This window comes from Alosa pseudoharengus, unplaced genomic scaffold (assembly GCF_046254945.1).
Source record: "Alosa pseudoharengus isolate Yale_2024_CS ecotype anadromous, Long Island Sound unplaced genomic scaffold, YU_APseudo_1.1 YU_APseudo_1.1_scf_9, whole genome shotgun sequence".
Taxonomy (NCBI): domain Eukaryota; kingdom Metazoa; phylum Chordata; class Actinopteri; order Clupeiformes; family Clupeidae; genus Alosa; species Alosa pseudoharengus.
The window spans coordinates 29,238,511-29,266,139 of NW_027468881.1; the positions used below are offsets into that span (position 1 = coordinate 29,238,511).

At 42.6% G+C, this 27,629-nt stretch overlaps 1 protein-coding gene and 2 long non-coding RNA genes across 5 annotated transcripts in view; all 3 read right to left on the bottom strand.

Moving 5' to 3' along the window:
* Positions 1–576: 576 nt before the first annotated feature.
* Positions 577–914, bottom strand: LOC143115250 (uncharacterized). Its single transcript, XR_012985077.1, has 2 exons — positions 779–914; positions 577–639 (listed from the first exon to the last, which is right to left on the bottom strand). It is a non-coding gene; the product is annotated as an uncharacterized LOC143115250 (long non-coding RNA).
* Positions 915–6,929: 6,015 nt separating this feature from the next.
* LOC143114538 (uncharacterized) lies at positions 6,930–11,737 on the bottom strand. 3 transcript variants are annotated; one of them, XR_012984942.1, is made up of 5 exons: positions 11,649–11,737; positions 8,425–8,541; positions 7,943–8,096; positions 7,721–7,813; positions 6,930–7,257 (listed from the first exon to the last, which is right to left on the bottom strand). It is a non-coding gene; the product is annotated as an uncharacterized LOC143114538 (long non-coding RNA). The 3 variants fall into 3 exon arrangements; XR_012984943.1 differs by lacking the exon at positions 6,930–7,257 and adding an exon at positions 7,266–7,469; XR_012984941.1 differs by lacking the exon at positions 6,930–7,257 and having other exon boundaries at positions 7,266–7,813.
* An 8,964-nt stretch (positions 11,738–20,701) lies between these two features.
* The window catches only part of LOC143115296 (thyrotropin-releasing hormone receptor), an 8,549-nt gene continuing 1,621 nt past the window's right edge, over positions 20,702–27,629 (bottom strand). The window contains exon 2 of the mRNA XM_076277267.1: positions 20,702–21,145. Within this exon, the coding sequence (XP_076133382.1) occupies positions 20,702–21,145 (444 nt within the window). The remainder of the gene's footprint in view (positions 21,146–27,629) is intronic.

A 27,629-nucleotide genomic window follows, 5' to 3' on the forward strand; every position in this document is an offset into this window, starting at 1 on the left:
GGCTAACTAGCGCCAGATTTTGGAGTGCAGGGGACAAGCCGAGATGGGCTATGAGACATACGTTCACACTCGGTATCATGTTTCAATACACTTTAGGTCAATATCACACCGGAATTCTCCTTTAATGTAGATACGGATTACGCTTCACTGCTGCCTGTGAAACATGTCTAAATGAACAATGTGACAATCTGCACAACTTCCTTTCAGAGGACTGGAGGAGGATGGATGATGAATAATGATATAGTAATTATTTCTGATATACTAATAAATATAGATTACGTTTAATTAGCTCGCCCCTAATGATAGATGCCAACATGTATTTGATGCACACAAATATATAATGCATGCCTATGCATGGGTTATGGTTCACTAAAGTCATAGAACAGCCAGAACTATATATTTCCTAAAAGCATATGTGACCAGAGCAGTAAGGAGGGAGAGAGAGAGGCTATAAGCCACCCCCAGTAGCCTGACTACGCCACCCTGGGCTTAGTACCCAGGGACTTCTTTAAGAGAATTTGCTAAGGAAGGTTTGACACAGGTCCGAAAGCACCAAGCAGACAACGTGAATTCCAGTCAAATCATAAAAGTTTATTAAATAACCAAAGGGGGGAAGGGAGGAGCGTCCTGCAATAATACCTGAAATGAGTCAGAGGTTATGAAAGTACAAAAATATTTATTATTGTTATCTTTTATTATGATACAATAGGAACAGGTGATTTCTAAGTGGGGCCAAGGCTCCACTAGAGCTAAAAAGATACAGCAGATGGGGGCTTACCTGAGGGAGACAGGCTAACTGGAGGTGTGTTCTAAGTTCCAGCCATCACACGTGCATACACACTGCAAGAAAGTGACTTACCAGTGACACAGCAGCCCACCGCAAGCAACAAGGACACCACAAATGTGCAGCTACAGGGTCCCACCACCAGGTGACTAGCCTCCCTCAAAGAGGGCCCCACATCTGCTAAACAAACAAATAAAACAGCACCACAAGGGGGCAAAAATACAGTAAGCCTATACAGACGTTATGGTAGATAATGCAGGCACACCAGGACAAAAGAAATACAAACACACAAATGACAGCCAGCACCAGACCGACACTAAGCAGTTACCAGGTTGAAGCATATGCCACTTATGCCCCGCTCCTCTACTAATGCGGCAAGCAACATGTAGGCTGACATATAAACGCCAAATAAACCCAAAGAATACAGGCAGACGTAGACATTAAGTTAATGCCCACAAAAAGAAACAAAACAGACACGGACCTTACTTGAAAACACAACACAAACACAATTAGGCTACACCAAAATAAACTAACTACAGACAAGACAGCAGCACGACCCACGCTATGCACCCCACGTAGATGGAAAAGGCCACGCTACCTGGACAGGACAGAAAAGACATTGAACATAAAGCCTTCTACTGCAGCCTAGAAAGTTACCCATTAAAGCAAGCATCGTACATACCTATGTTCGTAACTACGATTAGTGCACAAAGCGCCGTATGGAGAGCACTCACCCACGTTCAGCTACAGGCATACAAGAGAAAATGTTACGACTCAAAACAGAAAAAAAAACTACGAGAGATTTAAGACAAACATAGGTGCATACCTGTAGAATGAATAATGGATGGTGTCTAAAACACGGGCAGCAGGAGTAGACTAGCCAGTGACCGCGAAGCTACAGGTGAAGACAAACATTAAATAAACCATGTTATTAGTCCGGCAGCAAACGGGAGTATTGCAACATACCTGATGACTGAATCCGACACGCTAGGGGGTTAAACAGGCAGAGCTTACAACGCTTCTTCATGCCTGGGTGGTTTTATACTGTCCGGCCAGTAATCAGTGCGAACAAACTCCGGTGTGTAACTAATCACCACGCCCCCCTAGTTAGCGGGAGCAGGCCAGTGTGGGACATGTAGGGAAAACAGACAGACATGGGGAAAAGACAGAGAAACAAGGTGAACTGGCTACAATCTACCCCCTTGTTCTTTATCGTCGCCCCGACGATAAACAGGCTAACTGGCAAATGGGCGACAGCTTAAGATCTAAGAGGAACTCCGATTAGTCAAGACACAGGTCAAGGAGAGCTTGCAATCACATTACTCGGCCTCTATACGCCACGGGGGAGGTAATGGACGTTTGAGTGATGCCCTGCCGTGCCTCGGGCAGTCCTCCTAAGGGTAGTCTCATTGCCGTCAGAGTTGTTCTCGCCTTGAGATGTCGACAACCCAGGGGGAAGGGTCAGAGCTGGAGGTGGCAGGTCCACTGGCACCTGTGCAGATGGAACAGGACGCCTACCATCCATAGGACCAAGCCTCAAAGAGCATGGTTCCAGGTCAACCTGGAATGGGACAGGAGCTACAGCCTCTGTGGTGGAGGGGTATACCGAAGAGGGTGCAGTTGGGCCCTCTCCTACAAATGGCTACACATATACCCTGTACATGATCAACTTATGTTCCCATCTTCCACCACACTTAATACATACTCTATTCTGTATAGGCTGATCTAGTGTACAGCTGATACATTTTGGTATGTACAGTCCAGGGGAAATAAATTAAACATCCTAAACTATATATTTTCTGAAAGCATAACCTGTAGATGAGAACACCAGTTAAGACATGTCTTATCTTCCTCCAGGCCATGGAGATCGTCTTGTAAGTAAACTACCAGTGCTTTTTCAAAGTTCTCAATGTCTCGTTTTAAATGTCAGGGCCCTCAGAAGTCTACCAATGAAGTGTGGAGATACATTGAGCCTCGTAAATGGTGTAAAACAGTGATTTATTTGCATGGCTAGCCCGATGCCGAAGCACCACAATTGAAAAAGCTGTTGGTAGCATCGGCTAACTAGCGCCAGATTTTGGAGTGCAGGGGACAAGCCGAGACATACGTTCACACTCGGTATCATGTTTCAATACACTTTAGGTCAATATCACACCGGAATTCTCCTTTAACAGAAGAGCGGATAACTTTCAAAAGCTGTGAAGCTTACTAGCAGATTCAGTTGACGGGAGATGTTCTAGAGTCACAAATAATGACGCAAAGACAACCTTACTACTGAGGGTGTTGTGCCGTAATGTTGTAAGAGAGTCTGTGGACTTCCCACCAAAAAGTACAGCCATCACTTGGCATCTTAATTCACCAATCACCTCTATTGTCTGATTGGGAGTAGTGAAGGCATTGGCACATGACTGAAGGACAAAATCTCCTCTTCTGGAATGCTGTCTTTTGCTGACACCAAAGATCCTAGAGATTAAAGTTGACATGATATTTCAACTTTATTATCAAAATGTTGTGTTTAATGTTGACATGTCGACTTTAAACAACATGTTGGGTTTGGCTTCTCATCATGGCAAAAATATTTGTTTTCTTCATGTGTGGCCCAAATAGTCTGTCGTATGTATGTGACTGAACTGACAGAAAGTCGTGAAAAAAAAGTAGAATGAAATAATGTATATCGTTCTCTATGTTTTAAGTAGACTGAATTGGCAGCATAGTTGGAAAGTTGTGGAAAAGGAGGGACTAATTACAATTCAATAATTCAATTCAATTCATGACTTCTTGTTACGCCACAACCATCTTTTTAGGGTGGCATGATTTACTAAAGGATTGTGTGACACATATGATTCACTCTAAATCTGATTAAACACGAAAAAAAACGTTCCTAGGCAGAATAATGCTTCAGATATAGCCAAAATTTGCTTCTGGTGGCCATCTTTGATGCCATCTTGAAAATGACAAATCTTTGAAAATGATGAACTGATACTTTAGTCTGACATATATGAATCAGTGACCTCTAAATCTCATTAAACACGAAAAACACTTTCCTAGGATGAATAATGCGTCAGATATAGCCAAAATTAGCTTCTGGTGGCCATCTTGGACGCCATCTTGAAAATGACAAGTCTTTGAAAATGATGAACTGATAATTTAGTCTGACATACAGTATATGAATCAGTGACCTCTAAATCTGCTTAAACACGAAAAACACTTTCCTAGGCTGAATAATGCTTCAGATATCCCAAATTAGCTTCTGGTGGCCATCTTGGACGCCATCTTGAAAATGACCCCTTTACTGGGGTCAGATTTTACTAGATTTTTAATACGTTATTAAGTACATCTAAAGGTATCATAATCAGTTGAAAAACCTTTTGTATCAATTTTTTTGAGGATAGGTGTTTTTTTTTATATATGTTTTTATATATTTTTCTTCTTTGTCTGTCTATCATGTTGGGTGGCCCCCTGCTGGTTAACGAGAGAAGGTTGCAGCCGTGACCCGCCAGCCAGAAAAGTGTGTTTTGCTGTGTATGTTCAGCCAAGGGCGTGGGAAGGGGGGTGCTGAGGGTGCTGCAGCACCCCCTGCTGGCAGGAGATAGATTTTTAAAAAATACTAATTACTAATTCGCTGTCTGACATTATTTATATTTTTGTATGTGAAATGATGAGTCAAATAGAAAAAAAGGGTTATGGATAGGTTCGAATATAGGCTACTAAAAAGTAACAGTTATAGCAGGGATGTCAAAGTCAAATACATTAGAGGGCCAAAAAAACAAATTTGCTACAAGCCGAGGGCCGGACTGGTTCAATGTTTATTAAAACATATTAAAATGACTGCACGTAACCTATTGAACCAAGACCAGTCAAGGCATACTTTGGGGTCATAGGGCCCACCTACATGAACCCACCCCCTCCTCCCACCCCCCATCAAATTATCATAATGATATCACAATTATTATTATTTTTATACTATATTGCTATACATGCACTTCAAAACAGTCAATGTTTAAAGTGCTAAGATTGTTCAAAAAAGTTTGTGAAAACATGCACATCAGAGTACTGCTTTACTAATGTAAAATATAATTAGGCCTACTATAGTTTCATTGTTTTTGCATTGTTGCATGATGCTTTTGGCTGACTTTAATACTTAATGCCAAACAGTGTTTTATATAGTCTGTGCTCATGGAAGTTGCTTAAATCCACGTCGTTCTATAAAATGTCGTTTCATAATTAAATAGCTTTCCAATAGGTTGAAGCTTAGCTTTGCTACCAACGTGCACACGCATGCATTGAATAAACGCTCATACCACGACTTAATTCTATGCTCTATGTTTGATGACACCAAATTTCCTAATAATTGCAGAAATGTGTGTTTTCTTTTTCTGTTCGCGGCTCCTTGATCAATTGCGCAGCAAATTATCAGACGATGGCCCGGGAATAATTTCACTCTGCAGACCATTGTCCACATTGCGGTCCGCGGCCCATAGTTTGACAAATGGTGACCTGCATGCTGCCATATTAAGCCATTTTTACGGTGTGTTTTAGCCGGGTTTTCGCGTGGAAGGCTCTGCAGAAATCTGGCACCCTATTCAACGAAGTTAAACTGAAAGAGCGTGCTGTTCACAGACACCAGAATGAACGAGTTCACAGTAACGTTCATCAGGCAGTAATACAGTACGTTCAGTTCACGTTCGCTCCAAATATGAACGAGTTCATGAACTTTCGTTCAATGAACGCGTTCAGGCACAACACTGGGAAGGGGGGTAGCTGAAAGTTGACATCTGCCCTGACTGAATACTGATGATTAATGAAGCCGAGGCCCACTTGCGGCGCCGCAGTGAGTTCGTGGGCTACCGTTGCATTGTGGGAAATGGAGTATTGGTGCGTGCAAAACAGCAGCCGGCGGCTGTGGCCTGCGGGCCGGTTCTAATACTAATCAAATATCATCCCGGGGGCCGTAGATAATTCATTTGCGGGCCGGATCCGGCCCGCGGGCCTTGACTTTGACATGTCTGAGTTATAGAGATCAATGTGAATGTGAGTCAGTTACTGTAAGAACCGTAGCGTGGTTTCATCTATGTGATAGCGATCAAGTGTGTAGGCCTACGGTTGATATAGGCCTACATATTCTATGCGATTTACACATTCAAATCAGTCGACGAGAAATCGTCGGACATCCATTATTTTTGTTATTCAGCACCCCTGGTCAAACATAGGTTCCCGCGCGCCTGTGTTCAGCTATATGGGACTTTCTTATCACTGTGTGTAGTGTTGTACTTGAAGTGAGAGCTTTTCCTCCTGTGTGTTCACTGATATTTATGCTGGCTGTTATGGCTGCGAAGGAATTGTGAAAGTGCCAGATACACTGTAAACCCTAATTCGTTCAATAAACATAACATTTTCGAGGTAACACGTTGCCCTAAATATTTTATGTTATGTATTGTTCAATAAACGAACAAATTTACGTCAAGTGTACGACACGTGCCAAATAGTAATGCATGATGAATTTTAGTACAATAAACTAGTTTTGCATGTTACAACAACGTAAACTTGCGATGAAAGAATACCTTCAATGTATGTTTATGTAACTTATAAATATTTACTATTTTAACTTAAACTTTTAATTAAGTGAGCATAAAATGTCTTTGTTTTAATGTCTTAATTTAATTAAAAGTTCATTAGACATTTCTTATAGTTAAATTTGTTTTAAGGGGCTTAAGCTATGAAAGTAAAAGAAACAGTCTTTATTCAGAACACTTGAGTGTTTATTCAATTGTTACTCAACAATTTCAAAAAACACCTGATCAATATCAAAATCACAGAGAATAGAAATACAAGCTCTATAGAAACTCTACATACACACACAGATGTAGAATACACCATCAATACAATTTCAAGAACACACTATATTTATAAGTGTCAGCTGATACCCAAAGTGGTAAAAGGCAAAATGGGCCAGACCCCACACACATCCACAAAGGAATTATATTACAGCTCAGAGCATACTATGATAAGTAATAGATAATCAAAATGCACCTTTCTGCAAAAAATGAACATGGGCATTGACAAGGCAGTCAAAAAGTACCACTCTCAAACACTGGATACGTGCACACACACAAACACTGAGGTATTATTATAAACATTATCCACCACAATATCCAACCCTGCAAACACTCAGACACACTCACTCACATTCACTCAGACAAACTCACTCACATTCACACTTTACAGCTGATTTGTCAATGTTAAAACTTTCCTTTTTAGCATCCCCACAATACCAGCCTGCAAACAGCTAGGTACACAATACAATTGCTCTATCCCCGTCTCCCACACTCACGCTCACTCTCACACACTCTTGGAGTCCCCTCCAAGATGATTCCTACAGAAGATGGAGTCAGAGGATGCGGTGCAATATCTTCCTCTGTGAAGCAGAGTATTCCTGTTCCAATGTGTCTGTATACGCCCCCGTCATTAGTGACCTAAACATAACACACACAAACACACACATATATATTTAATTAGAAATACAGCACATTGTTCTTACTTTTAAAACCTAACCAAGTACAAATTACATCATAATTGGGCATTGTACATTGACATTACCAAATACATATTCAGACTGGAAATACAAAAAGGTCCAGATTGAAAATTGTGACCAGCCACCCTCGTGGTCATGTTGGGCTTGTAGGTACTAAGGAAAATCAGAGCACACAGTAACATATTTGAGTACTAACTTGAGATTATAAAGTGAAATGAAACCTGGATTACATAAGGAATGGCATGCTGATTTCACATTTTATATTATAATATAAATTGTAATTTCGTGTCCCATTAGGATGAACCACAAATGTCTTACAGCAAATTAACTCACTCTTCATGGCATTATTGGCCTTAGTTATATATCTAACAACTGAAGAATTATACTTCAGTGATACTACTTACAAAGCAAGTCTTGAAGAAATCAGCTGAGTTGTCATCAAAGACTATTGGAAGCCCTCTCAGGACAAGGCATCTGATGTCAGCAGTGTCCGATGTCTGGATTGCAGTGAAAGCAGAGACATTAGAAACATTAACACAGTAACATAAGAGACAGTGACATTACAGACAGCTATCATTAAAGACATCCATACACCAAAATCAGTAGTATCACTTCATCTTACAAACCTTTGTTTGGCGCAACAGACCATCCAGAAGTTGTCCCTTTAGACCTCTCTTTGACCTGATGATTTCAACAAGTTTAGGGCAAAGACGATCCAGAGACTCATATAATTCCTGTTTCAGGTTTTTCCCTACCACTCTGCTGAATTTCCTGGGAGACCTGAAACAGAGACAGAAATAAATCATGTTTATCAAGACACTGTGAACAATCATTTATGTAGTTCGCTTGACACTTCATATTACAGGGATGTCCCATCTACTCTGTTTTTTGTTTATTGTCATGTAATCATAAAAGGAATTGGGGTGATGAAATGATGGGGGGGGGGGTAGCCTACCTGTGTGTGAGGGGGGGCAGAGGGCATACTTGTGTGTATGTGAGGGTGGGTGTGGGTGGGTGACATCAAAGGCTACAGTAACATTATGTTAACTTCACATGGCTGCATTATATTAGACTTTTACAGACATTAACAGAGACAATCAAACCTTACCTGATTTTCAACAAAGAGTGCTGGCCAACGCTGTATCATCTGGCTCACAGGAGGCTTATCCATCACAACCTCCTTTCTTCTAAAAGACAACGTGAAGGGCAGATTGCTGTGACCGACCTGGCAAATGAAACCGGGACATGTGAGTCCTAAGCGTGCCAACTTAAAGTGTAAACACTCATTTTAAGGACAGCGAAACGGTTCACTTCTAGTGCAGCTACCATGCTTCAGTCTGTAACTTAATGCTTTAATATTTGTCCTCTCATCTCGCAATTAAATGCGCGATACTTGCATTTCCAATTTATGTTCCTTTCTTTATTTTAATGTTGCTGCATAATTTAGCATGTTGTCAGAAAGACGGAACGTTATGTAAGGGATAACGGCCACCAAGGTGTCCTGTTATGCGGGCAAGGGGCAAAGAACTCCCCGACGCGCAACGGAGTTGCCTCCACCCGAGTCTATTAATACAGGGTTGCCAACTCTCACGCATCTGGCGTGACACTCACGCTTTCAGCACCAATCTCACGCTCTCACGCACACTCAAGAAATGTCACGCCAAATCCATTCTTTTTTTTTTTGCAATCCGTTCATTTTTTGTTGATGACTAGACTAGACCACAGCATTGTTTCTAAATGACAGGATACGAGTTTAAGGCATACATATGTCTAGACCAACAGCAGGTAGGTCTAATATCCGCCTATACAACGTTCTCAGCGCAGTTTTCTCTGATTGTTTCTCTGATTCGCTGACTAGGCTATTTTAATCCGGTCCGTCCGCGACACCTTCACGGAACACGCTGCTATTTAAATAAAGTGTGGCCGCCCATTCTTCTCTAGGAACTACTCGCGAAGTAGCCTCACAGACATCACACAAAATAACCTTTTCTCATATTTTATAAGGTTATAGCCGCTATCTACTGCGATAAACGGTTTGCGAGAAAAATAAATCAACTTTCAAGAAATACTCATATTAGGCTACTATAGCTCTGCGCTCATTTCAATTCCTATAGGAGGAATATCTCACAAACTTTTCGTTCAACACATGTCAAACCGTAAACCAGAAAAAACAGCAGACCTTACCGAACACAAAGGTGTAATGCAATCCCCTGTACAATAAGCCGTTCTAGAGTAATCCGGTTTTGAAATGGTAGCAAATTTCTATATGGTCTCCAATTTTAGGCTTTAAATGTCTTAAAACTGAGCTGTGCTTAAATACCTACATATGTGTAAATATTAAAATCAGAGGATATATAGGCTAGCTCATGGCTAAGAGTTTGTCAATGTAGCCATAATGATTTGTTTTCACAAAATGCTAAGCATGCATGTATTTAAGTGTCTTAAAAAAAGTGTGCTTATATTGGTCAATGCATAATTTCATAACAGGCCAAATAGAAAATAAATGTTAAATGTTTAATATACTGTAGCCTAGACATAATATTAAAATCAGATGATGTAGGATAGTGTTTAAATGTCGGCGCACAAGACATTGTTAGCGTTCTCCCACGCAGGGCATGCTGGGATACGGGAGCGAACAATTGGGGTTTATGTCTGTATTTCTCCTTAGTTTTGAGTGTAATGTTAATCGTTACAATAGTATAGAGTTAGATAAAGTTGGATGGCTCCAGAACTCACACCAGTGGATTGGGTCTTAAAGGAGCCACACCACTTTTATAGCACACTATAGCTGTTCTGTTGACCTTTAGATTTGTTGCTACTGGGCATGAAGGGCAGGCCAATTAGGAGTTCTGTCCAACATTGATGGTAGGTTTAGAAGAAAAGTCAGCACATTTTAATCATATTGCAATACCAATACACGGGTTTCCCGTTTACCAACAAAACTAGATGCGCGCGCAGCCACGAGGCAGAAGACGCTTGGTGGCCGTCCACAACGTTATAAACTTAACCTAAATAGTCGGCTGCTGTAAGCTACAATCGGATTTTTTTGTATACCCCTGTTGTCTCAATGATAATAACATCTCATTTCAGACTATATTTCAAAGTTTGACGTTCATTTGGATTATTAATATAACATCGTATTTTGTCATTTTTGGCGAAGACATGCATTCCGTTAGGGATATTGAACATATTTAACATTCTCTAGCCATCGTGATTTCGAATTGGTGCAGTTTTCAGCACAAAAACTCATTTTATTCTTTTGCTCTTTTGCATTGCTCTATGCTGTTCTGTGGTGCTTTCTGCCTCTTGGTTGCGCACGCATGTTTTCGTGACGTTCCATAGAAATCCATGTATAACCATGATCATTTTGGTCATGATTTTTCATCAAATGTTCATATACTGTATCTCTAGTGGCTGGTAGACTTTATTTCCACCAGCCACAATGGTAGGTGGAAAAAAATATTTTAGGCTATTTCCATCCCTGATACATACGTACACTCATACACACATTCATTAGTCTCAATCTTTCCATTTCTTTCCACAAAACTCGCCAGAAGTCATCATTTAAGGGGTTATTTTTCAATTTTTTCTACTGAGCTACTACCTTTTTCAGGTAGGCAGGGGGGCCCTTTTCATGTCTGTGCCCAGGGGCCCAGTGGCTCATAATCCTTCCATGCCACGGGGTTAAAACACTGGTCTTGTTTTCAAGTGCAATCAATAATTTAATTGTACATTTTGAAGAAACTTAAATCAGGGATTATACGGTACATAGCAAAAAAGTCAGGGGACAGACATTTTTAAAATTAGGTTTAGGGAAAATTTTAACGCACACGCACTATGACATCACAAAATCTCACTCCAGCCAAACACCCAAAGTTGGCAACCCTGATTAATACCTTATAACTGGACACACCTAGAAGGCCGTTATCCCGCGTATCCCCCGGTTGCCACTGTAAGTTAGTGTAAAGCCATGCCTTTATAGCAAGCAAAGGAAACACACGGCTCCGTTGTACAACTTTCGTTGATAGCATGGACAGTTAGCTTGTTTACAGTTGATTCCTTTGTTGCGAAGCCTGCCTCCAGGCTCAACTGTCGTCCTACTATGGTTGTTATAATTACCATTCATAAGTATTGATATGGAACAGCGATAGTAGGTTAAGTTAGCATGTTCACTCGTAGGCCTATGTAATAGCTAATGTAAAATGGCGAATGCTAACTTATTTACAGTTATTGGCTAAACTGCTAACGTTACTTAGCGGAGGCTATCTAATGGCAAACTTATGTTGGTAAGTTAATCGGATAACAAGATAAGAAACAAAGAGGGGTAAATACCTTGGCATTTTACTGTCTTGCTCCAATTTTAAGCAGTCGGTGTCTTGCTGTCGTGAACCGTCCGTGACTTCTATCTCTGTCGTCTGCGGGAAATCCCCAGTGGAAAAAAATAGCATTTTGGCGGAATCCAATCAAATCTTCTTTCCTGGGCCACCTGTTGCTCAGAATGTTGATACAACTGAAAGATCCCAGTTGATTCTACAAATTCATGAAAACCATTCTCCTCACTCAAAATTGGCGTGTAATATGTGGGATATTCTGAGATTTGTGTGCAATGTACAACTTTTTATAGGTTCAAACAAAATGTGGGATTACAGTGTAGGGGGTACAAGTAAATACTGTTAAAAACTATTTATTTGTTGTGTGGTGACGAGTCTGGTATCTGGGGTGACGAAATCCCATGTCTCCCAGAAAGGAAAAGTGGTAGCTCAATTGGGCTTGGCCACGACACTAACAATGGTAGCATAGTGGATAAGGAGTTGGGCTAGCATGCAGTGTAGTGGCTAAGGAGTTGGACTATCATGCAGTATAGCGTAGTGGCTAGGGTTGCCACCTGTGTCTGACAAAAAACCTGGACATTTTGACCATCCAATCGACCTTTTTGTTTGTAAGCAACGGCGCCTTTCGCACATCTAACCCAAGATAAAAACCGTCATTCTAAGCGACAATTGTATAGCTAAAATTAGTAAGAATGACAATTTCTAGTTATTTGTTTAGTTAATTGCTTTATTTAATAGCAGACCTTTATTATTTTGTTATATTTTCAACAGTTTTTAGTTGTGGACACCTGTATTGAGAAAAAAGGGGGAATACATAATTAGGTTCTGCTTTTTTGCTTATGTGGAATAAACTTTCCTTTCGCTGTCTCTCCTTGTCCCACACACTCTCCGTCTCCACCCTTACCATTTCTAATGAACCTCCATGGTGCGTGCCCCCACCACCACCACGGTTATGCTACGTCATTTTTGTAGAGCCAATAAGACTGTGCATACGTTTATGGACGTAGGCACGCACGGTTCAATTAAACTGAAATACACATTTTGCGCATCATGAACAAAAATCCGGGACATTCAGTGCCCAGGATTTTTTTTTTTTTTCCTGGACAGACCATGAAAATCCTGGACAATCAGGAAAATCCTGGACAGGTGGCAACCCTAGTAGTGGCTATTGAGCTGGACTAGCATGCAGTATAGCGTAGTGGCTAAGGAGTTGGACTAGCATGCAGCACTATGGCGAAGTGGTTAAGGAGTTGGACTAGCATGCAGTATAGCGTAGTGGCTAAGGAGTTGGACTAGCATGCAGTATAGCATAGTGGCTAAGGAGTTGGACTAGCATGTAGTATAGCGTAGTGGCTATGGAGCTGGACTAGCGTATGTGAGTGTGTGGCTCAGAGTTTAAATGACAGACTGCCATTCATTTTCAAGGGGAGTAGGTATTTCACAGCGACAAGTGGTCTTTATGCTGCCAGCTAGTAGGGGCCGAAATAGACAAGAAGTCTATTGTATGCAAATGCTGAGCGATGGAACAACATGGCGACTGCCAGTTGGTCACTTTAATAACAGCCACATCTTATAGCCATGTTACTTTAATAACGGCCACATCTTAAGGTCATGTTACTGTAATAACAGCCATGTAACGACCACATCTTAAGGTCAGATTGCTGTAATAACGACCACGTCTTAAGGTCAGATTGCTGTAAACGACTATGTCTTCAGGTCAGATTGCTGTAATAATGACCAAGTCTTAAGGCCAGATTGCTGTAATAACGACCACATTTGTCACGATCATGTTGCTGTAATGCCGTGAAAATCTGTCACGTGTGCTGAACACAGACATAGTGTACAGTATGTCTGAAGGCCATTCTGGCTGCAATTATGTCCCACAACAACCCACGTCAGACTGGAGAGACTCACAGCAGCAGCCCTATGAAGAGCACATGAATAATACATCAGAGAGAGAGAGAGAGGAAAGGGGGTGAGAGACAGAGAGGGATGGAGGGAGAGATTAATCCACTCCAAACACAGCAGGGAATGCGGTAAACACACACTAACAGCCGTCCCCTGCCAGGTATAATGCGCTTCTTGAAATCAAGATGGAGGACGTGCTCCCTGGGTGGCTGCATCCTATTGTCCCTGTGCTGCTCCTCAGCTCTGATTGGCCAGTTTGTGTCCTCTTCCTGACAACGACTCTGTCCTCAAGAGGCTTCTTACCCCTCCACACACACACTCACGCACACACACAATACAGGGGTGCGAGCACACCCTCACCCACACACACACACAGCTCACTCTCAGAGACGCTAACACACACACACACACACTTCAGTGAACTTCTTGTCAGGATCTGCTGGACTTCTTGACTGTGACTGTGTGTTTGTGTGTGTGTGATCAGTTGGATGTTTGCGTCTCTCTGAGTGGGTTATGTATGTTAGCATTTTGTGAGTGTGTTGTGTATATTAATGACTTTACACGTGTGTTATATTTGTGTTTTAGCATCTCACAATTCTTAAAATAATGCATTTACTGATAAAAAAGCCAAAATGTACATAAGTTGAAAATAGTTTTTCCTCCTACAATTCTCTCAGTGTCTGTGTGTGTGTTCTTTATATTGGTGATAAAGGTGTATGGGTGTGTGTGTATATGTGTGTTTGTTTCATTTTATGGTTATGTGTGTGTGTGTGTGTGAAATTAAGGCTCTTAACAGTACTCGTCCCCCTCATACGATCTGACAGAACGGCCATTTGATAACCAAAGGCACTGTCTCTTCTTAGAGTAAGAATAAGCCTAAAACACTACTGCACACACACACACACACACACACACACACACACACACACACACACACACACACAGAAGTTAGTTGTTAGTTGTGTCCCTGCATGGTAATTGGGTAGGACAGAAACCATAATGCAGTGTGAAAAACCCAGCAGAGCTATCTGAGTGTTAGACAGAGAAGAGGATTCCTCAGCCTCAGAGTGTCCAGCTCTTCTCTAAAAGACACACACACACATAGACACACTCTCTCACTCACACACACAAACACACACTTACACACACACACTGTCCAGATCTAGCAGCAGCTGTCATCTGAGATTATTTCTGGTACCAGCCATCCTCTCTTCCGCTTTTAAAGTTTGTTCTGAGGAGATTCTAGAACACTCTTTCAAAGCAACACATCACATTAGATATTCATCTGTGGACACACAAACACAGAGACATGTTAGCACACACACTTTTCCCTGCCTGCTCGGTTGCTGTCACTCTGTGTATGTGTGTGTGTGTGTGTGTGTTTCCCTTGCTGGAGGCAAGGAAGATGAGGAGAAACAGGACTGCTGCTGAGGAGATGGTGACACACACACAAACAGGTACTGAGTTCAGGGTGACACACACATGCACACACAAACAGGTGTTGAGGAGAGGGTGGCACACACACACAGTTCTTGCCGTCGTGGCTATTAATAATTCCGCAGAGGGGACTGAAGAGGAAGAAAGCTTTTACAGTAAGAGTGTTTGAGCTCTTCTGGCACAGTGTGAACTTCTCTTCAAACACCAGGCCTTCCGTACGGTGCAAACTTCTCTTCAAACACCAGGACTTCCTTACGGTGCAGACGTCTCCTCTCAAACACCAGGTTCTTTGAAAAGATGTGTCCGTCCAACTCCCAACATGTTCATAGAGAACTACCTCCTCAAGCTGTTTGTGAGTATTTTTAACTGTTTTGCACACCATTAGGTCTTCCTGAGGTACGGACCTCTCCTCTCAAACACCAGGTCTTCCTGAGGTACGGACCTCTCCTCTCAAACACCAGGTCTTCCTAAGGTTCGGACCTCTCCTCTCAAACACACACACCACTGTGTGTCCCAATTTATGTTATTATGTTTTTATTACATGTGCCATTAAAAGGTGGTTGAGGGAAGTGATTTGTGAGGAGAATCTTAGTTTAGTTAGAAAATTTGAGTTTAAACTAATTGAAGGCTGCTTGAGTCCGTCATAACTCAGAGAGGCTAAACGCGCACACACACACACACACACACACATACAAGGTCACACTCACAATCACAATCACACACACACACACACTCGTACGATCAGACACACACACTCGCACATTCACACTCCACACAGATACACTCACACACACAATACATATACACTCACACATACATATACAAACTGATCACATACTCATAACTCAGAGAGACTAAACACACTCACACACACACACAAACCCATTGGACACACACACACTCACACACACAAACCCATTAGACACACACACACAACCATTGGGCACATTCACACACACAAACCCATTGGACACACACACACACACACACAAACCCATTTGACACACACACATACAGTACACTCATGGCACACACATTACTCATTACTCAGAGATCTGTAGTCCCTTCCACTGTTGCTGCAGCGGCATAGACACAGCTAGCTGTGACACAACTGCTGATAGCACAGAACCTGACCACAGCCTTCTCTGTGAAACACACCTGACCATCACACACCTGACCGTCAACACACCTCACCACAGCCTCCTCAGGAAAAACACACCTGATCACATTGATTTACATTTAGATGTATTCATTTAGCAGATGCTTTTATCCAAAGCGACTTACAGAATGAGGAATCACATTTAAGCTGCAGTGCAGAGGAGACCATATAGGAATTACTACTGCATCTGTCAATACTATTAGTAGAGGATGAGAGTGCCGACATTGTAAGTACTAGTCAAAGTGTGGTAGGAGGAGGAACTGGTAGAAGGAGGTGGAAGGGGGGTAGACAGGGAAGTGCATGGGAATTGCATGTTAAGTGTGTTAGGATGTTGGACGTGTTAAGCGTCATTCACACCAAGAATAATGATAACTGAACAAAATATCGTTTTCGTTAAAGGGACACCAGGCAATGTTTTCGTGTTAATTACTCATCTTCGTAAGTCCGTATATGGTAGAGGTCTGCACTCCTGCGGTAGACCCGCGGGTCCCGACGCAAAAGAGTGCGGCGCGCGACAACTTTTGAAAGCTCTTTGCGGGAGCGGGCGGGATGAGAGAGGTGTGTTCGCGGGTGCGGGACAAACCGATGATTCACTGCACTCCCGCAAATTAAATATGTGCGTAAAATTAAATATGGAAATTATTGTATCATCACTATAGTTCAGCTGGATGTTCTGTTAGGCAGCATTACAAAACGGGGTTTAAGCATAACTGACGGATAGCAGGCCTATAGCCTATATTGTCGTTTATGTGGGTTCAATTTGTTCCTGCTGCTCATTGTCAAAACTCGAAATCGAAAGCATGACAGAGGAAGAGGGCACCAGACTAGGCCTACTTCAGTTGTTAGCCTACATTCAGAACCAAGAAACTGACATCTGACAATCTGACAACGTCTTTCTCAGGTGTGTGTGCTCCTTTCGTGAGACTGAATAGGCTATCCCTCTTGCATGCGGGCGGGAGCGGGACATCATGTTACAGATGCGGGCGGGAGCGGGACTAAAAATAACACATTAATGCGGGAGCGGGACAGAATATTGCGGGAGCGGGCGGGCGCGGGACTGAAAAATCAGTCCCGCGCAGACCTCTAGTATATGGTTAAATGACTCATTACAGGGCGAATGAAGACTCTCTCGCCCGCCCCTACTGCCTGTAGGAAGAATATCCCGCTTGCAAGTTCAGTGTATCGTACCCGCCGACCGAAGCAGGATCAGTTTACATCCTGCATCCACAGCACAGAGGTAGGCTAACAAAACGCTAGCGATTGTTGCAAACGTGTGTATAATGGCAGAGCCCGCGAAGAAGCGTCGAAAACCCTTGACGGAAAATGCAAAGAAAAGTAAAAGAGCTTCAGACCGAGCGAGGGGGAGTTTCGTAGAGAAAAAGCATCAGGCTTGCCTGGTGTCCCTTTAATATGAATGACGGCAATCACACATAAACTATAACGATAACGACATGAAGAACGATATCGTTGGGGATCACTTTCAGAGCAATTTTGAGAACGATAAAAAGCTAATAGCCAATCAGAACCCATCATATTTTAGCCGTCACATTCATTAACACAAGGAGAGACTTTGTTTATCGTTGTTCAGTGTGGACGCTTTTATCGTTATGGTTATAGTTATCGTTCTTTGTGTGTTCTTTAGGTTAGTGTTGTAAGTGATCACACACCTGACAACAGCTACCTCATTGAAACAGACCTGACCCAGAGCCTACTGGTCACTGCTACAGGCTGATAAAGAACTGTAAAGCCGGGTTCACATTGTACGCGGCATGCGCTGCGCTTGCCGCTAGGTTGCTCTTGGTTGAGGTAATGTCCCAAAGAGTTGTGGTCACTGCCGGGCTCAGCGCAAAAGACCTATAATTTACAGCACAGCGCGGCCAAAGTTCAACATGGTTAACATGGATTTACAGAGTGGCTAAGCACAGAGTGGCAAAATGCACGCAAGCCGTGGACAATAATGGGTTTCATAGCGGAGCGTTGCCGCTTGGGCATACAACGTGAACGCCCTTTAAGGTCTGTGTTAGAGGTGTTTATTATTAACCTGTAGAGAACCCTGGTTCAGAGACTCTGTGTAGCCTGTAGGTTTCATGGTGTTGCTCTTACCTAAAGCTGAAGCAGCAACACCAGTGCTGACTCACAGCCTTTCCTAACGCTAGGCTGCACTAGTATCAACCCACAGCCCAAACCTAATGCTAGGCTAACTGCAGCTCAACTAATGTTAGGCTGCACTAGTACTGACCCACAGCCCAAACCTAACGCTAGGCTAACCGCAGATCAACCCTTTGGCTAACCGCAGCTCAACCCTGACGCTAGGCTAACCGCAGCCCAACCCTAATGTTAGGCTGCATTAGTACTGACCCACAGCCCAAACCTAACACTAGGCTAACTGCAGCTCAACTCTAATGCTAGGCTAACTGCAGCTCAACCCTAACACTAGGCTAACCGCAGCTCAACCGTAACGTTAGGCTAAACTAACTGAATGTTATCAGGAACAGTGTTAGATCGATGGAGGAGGATGAGGGCTGGTGAATTTGAAGGAAAGTTGATCTGGCTGATGTTGCCATGTGTATGATATAGATTTATACAACCACTGGAGATGATTTATTTTATTGTAAATTCTTTAATCATGTCATCATAGAGCCATGCTTACAAACAGACAAGTGATCCAAATACACAGTGAACTTGACAACCAGTAACAAGTGATCCTATCAAATACACAGTGAACTTGACAACTAGTAGCACAAATGCAGTGAGGAAAATGAAAAGTCTACTGTAAGTGTGTTTATACATTCTCTCTCTCTCTGTCTCTCTGACTCACACACACACACACACAGAAAGACATTCCGCCGAATGTTCATAAACAGGAAAGCAACACCAACAGCATGAGTGTAGAACTACAGTCCTCCACACTCCAACCCAACCGCCCCACCCACACCTCCCTACTCCACAACTCACAATCCCACCCCACCCCCACACACATCCACACCCCCCCCCCCCCACACACACACACTTCCACCCCCCCCCCACACACACACATCCACATCCCCCCCACATCTCCCACCCCCCCCCCCCGACACACATCCACCCAGCCTCTTCTCAGAATGAGTGTGTGTACTTATGGAGTCCCCCATACCAGCTCATTATTTCCTCTTCGCTGGATGCTGTAGATCAGATCTCCCAGCCAGTTGTCACAGCTGTGCTGATGGAGAACTCCTAGCTCCCCCCCCATCCCCCCTTCTGTGTGTGTGTGTGTGCATCGCTTCTGTTTGCTTTGGATGTATATCATGCAATACTGTCAGAGGGCTGCTGTGTTTGAGAAAGTCAAGAGTAACTGTACACATTGCTGTGTGTGTGTGCGTGTGTGTGGGTGTGAGACAGGGTCTTCTGTAGGTGTGTGGGTGTGTATGGGCCTGTTGCGTCTGAGAGAGGGGGTCTCCACACGCACACACACACAGACTGTGTTGTTGAGATTTCTCTCAGTATGCAGACAACAGCTCAGATCGATACTCTGCTGCTGACAAACATAATCATCTGGGGGTGAGAATTACGACCCGCCTGTCAATAACTGCCCCAGCATCCAGGCACTCTGTTACCCCACGCCTGATCTTATGACCGTTCCGCTACCCCATGCCTGAGCACATGACCACTCAGTTACCCCACGATGACCCCACCCATCAGACGACACTGAGGCATCTGAGAGCTTCTGATGAGGCAGACATCTATAAGGCAGAGCAGATCGGTTCTGAGAGTCCGATACTGAGGTCTTCCTCAGCCTTGCTGCATGAGTTAAGGTGACATTCTAATAACCAGAGAAACCCAGGTCACAATCAAGTGGGATATTCACATACTTTTACAACAGTGAAAGATTTTAAGAACACTAAAATTATCAAAACATTAAACATTTTACATTTGCATTTTACAAAACATTTCAGTGGAAAATAAATAAAAGATTAGTTTAGAATAGTTTAGAAACAGAGATCATGTTTTGCCTTCATGCATGTACACCTGTCTTCATTATTAAGTTCAGACTGCTCTCCTATATAAATAATTCCACTATTCATGAAAGTACTGCCCCACCAACCAATCAAATCCTATAGTTTCTCCACCAACCAATGAAATCCGTCGGAAGGGTTTCCCCAAAAGTATCTGATGTCCACCATGTCTGACTCATCCACGAACGCAAACGACTCGTCTATGAACATACAGGACTCACCCATGCACACAGTAAGTGGACACAGGGTTAAGAGGTCCATTCTTATCTAAAGCCCTAACGTTTTAAAGCTGACCCCAGATAAGGATGATGCATTTGCAACACAAGTCTCTGTATGTGTAACAGTCCATAGATTTCCAGATCAATTGTGTATGTCTGCACTGAAATTCAATACTCTCGCCCTCTCACTTCTTCTCTCCTCTTCTCTTCTCTCCCTCTTTCTCACTCCCTCTCTTCTCTTCCTCTTTCTCATTTCCTCTCTCCTCTTCTCTCTCTCTTTCTCAGTCGCTCTCTCCTCTTCTCTCCCTCCTCTTCCCTCTGTCCATCCCCCTGATGTTTCTCAGGCGATGCTGAACATGGGCTCCGCGTCCTGAGCTGCCCCCTGCTGTCTGAAGTTGACTCTCTTGGTGGCGGCGCTGTAGGAGTTCAGCTCTTCCTGCTCTGTCAGACGCTCTGGACTGTCCAGAGATGAGTCCTTCACGGCGCTGTAGTAGACCGGAGGATTGTGACTGGGCAGTTTCTGGCTGCCCCCTCCCCCTGCCCCTCCGCGAGCGCCACCCCGACATTGGCAGAGCTTGCGGAAGGCGGTACGGAACTTCTGTGACATGAGGTTGTAGATGATGGGGTTGATGGCCGAGTTGGCGTAGACGCAGGTGCGGCAGAAGAGCAGGAACCAGGTGTCCAGGTAAGGCGGGTCCTTCAGGGAGTTGACCACAACCAGGGCCCGGTATGGCAGCCACAGAAGGGCAAACAGAACCACCACAACTGCCAGCATCTTCGTCACCTGCAGAAGAAAGGACAGGAACACACAGGAGGGATAGACGTGGTGATGACACACGATGTCTGGATAGGCCTCCACCTCAACACCAGCCTATGTCAACATGTCGTCCCCTTAGAATAGTTCTAACTGCGTTCTGAGTAGTTCTGAGATATTGAGCTTCAAAGTTTTAGAATTCCATACAGTTTTATTGATAAGTGGAACACGCCTCTTTACATATAATGTCCAAAAATGCATACAACTTCTAGAAACACCTCACCTCACCTTATTAACTTCACAGAATAAGAATACGTCAATAACTCAATTTTGGCAAAAATGCCAGATATAATCTTATAATTCTAAGGGGACGATGCGACAGAACTGACCTGATTGGAATTCACAAAACTGACTTGAATGGAAATAACAGAACTGACCTAAATGGAAATAACAGAACTGACTTGGACAGAAGGCACAGAACTGACCTCTGTCACTCTAGAACAGTGGTTGTCAAAGTGTGGGGTGGGCCATGAGAGACATGACAGGTGGGGCGCGATGAACAGGTGGACATTTGTTTTTTGTGCCCAGCTTTAATAATACCTTTCTTTTTTTGACAAGGAAGATCATAGTTTCAAAACAAAATAGCCACACACAAACATAGGAATCATAAACAGGCTGACATATAAATTAAAAAATCATTAGATCCAGCAGGAAATGTAACGAAACTCAACCCAAATGCGAAAATAATATTTTGCCTACCATTTTGCTGGGGTGGTCAGGTGGGGCTTGAAAATTCCCCACCTCCAAAGTGAGGAATGACAGAAAAAGTTTGAGAACCACTGCTCTAGAACAGTGTTACTCAACCGGCGTGCCGCGGCTAATAAAATGAAATTGAAATAAATGAATGCCTAATTTTGGAATCTTTCTTCAAGCTTTATCACACAGTTAAATAAAAGGAGGCCATGCACATCAGAGAAAATAGTTATATATTATATAGAAAGCTGATTAATTGTCATAGCGTTGTGTCGCTGTCAATAGACTAGCAACATGGACAGTTTTTTTAAAAGAAAAGCTCCAGAGTCTGATACATTATGCCTTAACATCATCCTCTTCATTGTGTGGTCATTCAGTGAAGAAGGTAGAGACCTAGCAAGACTAAGAAACGACAGTATGATGACAATTACTTCACCTTCGTATTCATCTTCAAGGGTTAGGTAGTATCGCGTTACAAGTAGCCTAACACACATGAGTAAAGTATTTTTATCGAGGAACTTTCCATATTCTGTCGTGGAAAATGTCCACTTCCGAATCCAACTGTCCAATTAAGACTTAACTATTTAGCAATTAGCACTCTGGAACAAGGCGTCCGAAGTAGACAATGTAGACAGAAGATTTTCCAAAGACTGTTGATCTTTATTCACCGTATTGCAATGATGGTACAGCCCAGTCCAGACCAACCAAAGCAATAGGGAGGAGATGTCATCAGCTGGGGCCCCTGACGAGATCTGCCTATGGATGGCTATACGCTATATTTTATACCCCTTGGCCCTCGAGAAGTGACGCCTTCTCGCGCCATCCCCAAAAACACCTTTCACAAATCAGTACCAAGCAGGGTTGCTTACATTGGTGGAAACCATCTTCCCATCATACAGTACATAAAACTATATGCAAACCTGTGTAATGCATTACCCTGGAAATCCAGAGTTCTCGCGAGAGCACAATTTGAATTGTGCCCGCAAGATACTCTGGCCACGAGCAATGATCCAAATTTCTTCTATCTCTCGAGCGAGAGGGACCAATCAAATCGGTGTAGGCGGGACAAAAGCGAGCTACACTGATGACGACAGTGCTGCGACGTCCGGAATCATCTAGAAAACATTGCAAGATGGCTACCGATGAACACCAGTTGTTTGAAACGGCTTTGGCCGCTACAATAAAGGATTTAGATTTGGCTTTTCAACTAAAAGAGGAGCAGAAAATCGCCCTCAAATCGTTCCTTTGCAAGAACTGGATACGTCACACCGTGAATTGTTGTGATTGGTCGTAGCGTTATCCAACTGCGTGCAGTGAGTTTCAAATGCATGCTTGGTGCCGCCCCTCGAATTGGGCCATTTTCATTACTCGTGGCCAGACCCTTAAAAGATTCCAGGGTCTGGTTTACCAGCCTAGTAATGCATAGGAAACATATGTAAAATAGAACCTGTTTTGGTTCTTTCCAGTTTGGGGAAATAGGGCCTTCTTATCTTATTCTCTTCCTGGCTGGACAGGCCCTAACTCATGAGACACAGAAGCCACCTACTCCCTGTCCTGTCCGGTCCTCGCCAGCTTGATAACACCCCCTCTCCTTTAACCATCTAAGGAGATCCTCTCATCTTGGTACCCACAGTACTTTTCCACTCACCCCACTCCTCTGACAGTTGGTCTGGCCTGCACAAGATATAATGACCTCACAATACTCACAGCAAATGCAGTGACTAAGACTTATGACACTCATGAATATATTCTTCTGAATTATAAAAACCCAAGTCTCTCACTGAGTAAGTCACACTCCTGTGTGTGTGTGTGTGCGTGCGTGCGTGCGTGCATGAGTTGTAGTATGCTACATGCGTTATGCATTTGTTGGTCTTCAGAGACGGTGTGTGTATTCTAATGATAATCTACATAAAACATTTTTTTTTACAAAGTTTGTTGTGCCATGAGATTTTTCATTCATGTAAAGGGTGCCACGATTGAAAAAAGGTGCAATTTTAGAAATACATTTATTAAAATGGCAAAATCCAGCTCACATAGTTCCATTAAATCTGTCTGTGATGTGTGAAGCCAAAGATCATAATGTATGTGCTAACACAGTTGACAGCATGGCCGGATCTAGAATAGGGCTGGGAGGGGCAATACCCCCCCCCCTCCCAAATATTTCTTCTGCCCCACCTAATTGGTCAATTTTAATTGACAGCTATTAAATCTGCCAATCACACTTTTCTAATTCGTCTAGTCTGAATTTCGAAGGTGCTGATTTGCTGGTTGGATAGTATAAATACCAGAGCAGCAGCGTTCCCCTACCATTCCACACTGTGTGCATCACTTGCTGTTTCATACTTCAGTAGAGAGGGCTTACCTATATTTCCATAACGGTTATAGGCTACTATGTAATATAGATTCTTGTTGCTGGTTTAAATAAAGACCTTTAACTGTAGTGTTAGTGTTTGTATCATTCTCGTTTTGAATAAGGTTTGTTTTTTAGCTAATGTGCATATTAGCTTTCTAAGGTGATCTAGCCAGTTAGTTTGTTAACATTGGTCATTCCTTAACTGTGTTATAAGCAGGGTGGGAATTTTACGGCGGCCATGTCGTTGTCCCTTGCGTTGGCCGTGATGCCCCTTTGAAAATCGGAGGTTCACAGGCCACTGTGGGTCTGTGGCCTTGGTGCCCCTTTCTTTCTATATTCTGCTTTGCATCCGACTATCGATTTTTATTTAGCCTATGGCCTGTCAAATTAAGCTTAGCATTCACAACGCAAATTAATTTAGCCTGTCTTTTACGCAGTGGAGAATGTGACAGCGCACGGCAAGAAAGAAAGTGCATCCAAATTCACCCATTCTTTGCCGCAAGTTCTTGTGGTAAACGGTTCACGAGAAAAGTAACTTTAATTTATTCATGTTACATTCTGCGCCCATCTCCCTACCCATTCATCTCGGTGGAATACTTCACGAATTTTTCCCGAACACATGACAAACCATATATCAGAAGAAACAGCAGACCTTACCGAATACAAAGGTGTAAAGCATTCCCCTGTACAGGTACCCATTCCAGAGTAATCCGGTTTTACATTTGCAGCAATGTCTAAATGCATGTCTCCAACTTTGGGCTTCAGGTTTCACAGTGTGTTTAAATTGTTCAATACATGATTTCATAACAGGCCAAATACAAAATAAATGTTACAAATATCGCCTAGATATCTGTAAATATTAAAATCAGCTGACCATGGGCGTAGATTTAGGGTGGGACGCTAAGGACTAGTCCTAATCAATATTTTAAGATGACAAAATTGTCCCCACCAATATTTTATTTAACTTATTTGTGCTGCTGATCATCGACCGCCAGCACAACAGTACAAGAAACGTCGTCATATGATTTGCTGAAAAACAGAGGGGGAGGGGAAAGGGTTATTTGACATGCACGCTACAGTAGGCCTACATGCACGGAGAGTGACAAGCACAGGCTACTGTACTTGTTTGCACCGGCAGTCAAGCGAGCGGTTGTGTCAACGACAACGGTAAGTTTGGGCTGTCTGCCAATACATAGCCTATCCAAAAAAAGGCCAGAGTAAAACATTGTGATATTCCCTTTGCCCTTCAGCATGTACATGTTTGCCCCTTTTTGTGGTTTGTAGTTCAGCTACGCCACCCAAAAATACAAAGCTTTTTCATTGCAGTCTAGGCAAAATAATTAGCCATACAAACTGGCAACTGGTGACCAGGCTTTCAAAAGCGGATTTATCCTATTAGCTGTTAGGATATTACCCAGGATATTGTCACCGCTAACCTAGCTTCTGTAATCTTTCAACCAAAGTTAGGAGTCATGTTGAATAAGGGTGTGCCGCACGGACAGTCACATAGGCCAGGGGTTCCCAAACTTTTCCACGACAAGGCCCCCCAAATACTACTAGTTTCTGGCCAAGGACCCCTTGATGTGTTATTAAACCCATCGACAATACTACGGCAAATGTACAATTACATTAAGCTAATTCTAATAATTATTTTAGCCACAAGCACTTTGCGATTGAGCATACAGTGTGTAAAAATTGCATTTGGAGCTTTCTGCTATATGAGAGCTATCACTCTACTATTATTCCCAGTCATTATCATGGAAAATATAATGTTCAGATATGCGCTAAATTATTCTAATGGCATTGTATAACAACCCTCATAGTAATAGGTATATTTAAAAAATTTCAAATGTATTTATTTGTTGCTTTTATTTTTCCTTCCAAATTGCTGAGGCCCCCCTGGCACCCCCCCGCGGCACCCCAGGGGGCCCCGGCCCCCACTTTGAAAACCACTGACATAGGCTATGTCACCATCACTGACTCTTAGGCTAATTGGGCTACCAATCTTGCAGTCGCAATAAACAATGGATCCGAGACATTTTCCTGTTCCTATATTCTGTTTATGTAGGCTAATGTATTTGTGAATGTAGCCTGCACAATGCAAAGAAATAAAAGATAAACTGGTGCATTTCCATACTCATAGAAATGAACATTGCGAGACACTTATCTCTTCTATGATCTTATCACAGAAATATTTTCTTTGACTTGTTAGTTTTTTGAACATTTATTTTATCTAATGACATAGCAAACATGATGAATTTAATCCACATATCCTTGCACTTGCGAAACTATTTTTCTGCATTCACGTTCCTCTTAAAGTCACAGGCACTCATTTAGATTTACACACCAAATGTGATGATATAGACAAGTGTAGCCTAATACTTTAAATATCAATATGATCAATCAAATTATGCAGAAAAATGCAGATCATAAAATACTATAAATAATTATCAATATAAATGTATAGTTTATATGAATTCCAAAATATGAAAAAGAAACCTATGACAACCATCACTTTCTGGTGTGTGTGTGGAGGGTCTATCAAATTCTATGATTGCCACTGATGTGAATGATCTCACAAATCACACAAACCAAATCAAATTTTAAAAAAATCGCAATAGTATCGAAATCGTGATTCTTCACTTGCTATTGGTATTGAAACAATAATGTTGGTATCGTGACAACAGGAGTTGTGGATGTGTCCCCACCAAAGCTGAGACCAAACCTACGCCCTTGCAGCTGACTAAGAGTTTGTCAAGTAGCCTTAATGATCACAAAATGCTAAGCATGCATGTAGACTATTTGAGTTTCTTAAAGCTGAAATGTGCTTAAATTGTTCAATACATGATTTCATAACAGGCAACATAGAAAATAAATGTTAAATATAGCCTAGATATCTGTAAATATTAAAATCAGTTCTATGATTAACAGTTCTATGTAATATGTCATGTTTGCTATTAAATAAGGGTTTTGAGGTGAAAAGTAAGGCATTTGTAGGTGAAACTGAGCGGTTTTGTTGCGTAGTGTAAATGTAAATGTGTGTGTGTGTGTGTCTGTTGACATGCCCCGACCTGACTGCCTGTTTGCATCTGCACCGTTGCACTTTCACTCAATTTGCCACTCTCTGCAGGCAAACCAAGTGTTAAGGGAAATCGCCACTCTCCGCAGGCAAACCGAGTGTTAAGGGAAATCGCCACTTAACACTATAAGTTATAAGGGAAATTGGTTGGTAACTGTGTCTACTGTGTGATAGCCTGAAACCGTGCAGTTTTAGAGGGGCTGCGCTTTGAGTTCTATCAGGATCTGTGTGTGCTTGGGTGGCCTCATGCTCCCATTTTCTATGTGTGTGTGTGTGTGTGTCCAGCTGATATGTGTAAATGTCAGGGGAGATAAGTGCTCTCTAGGGCC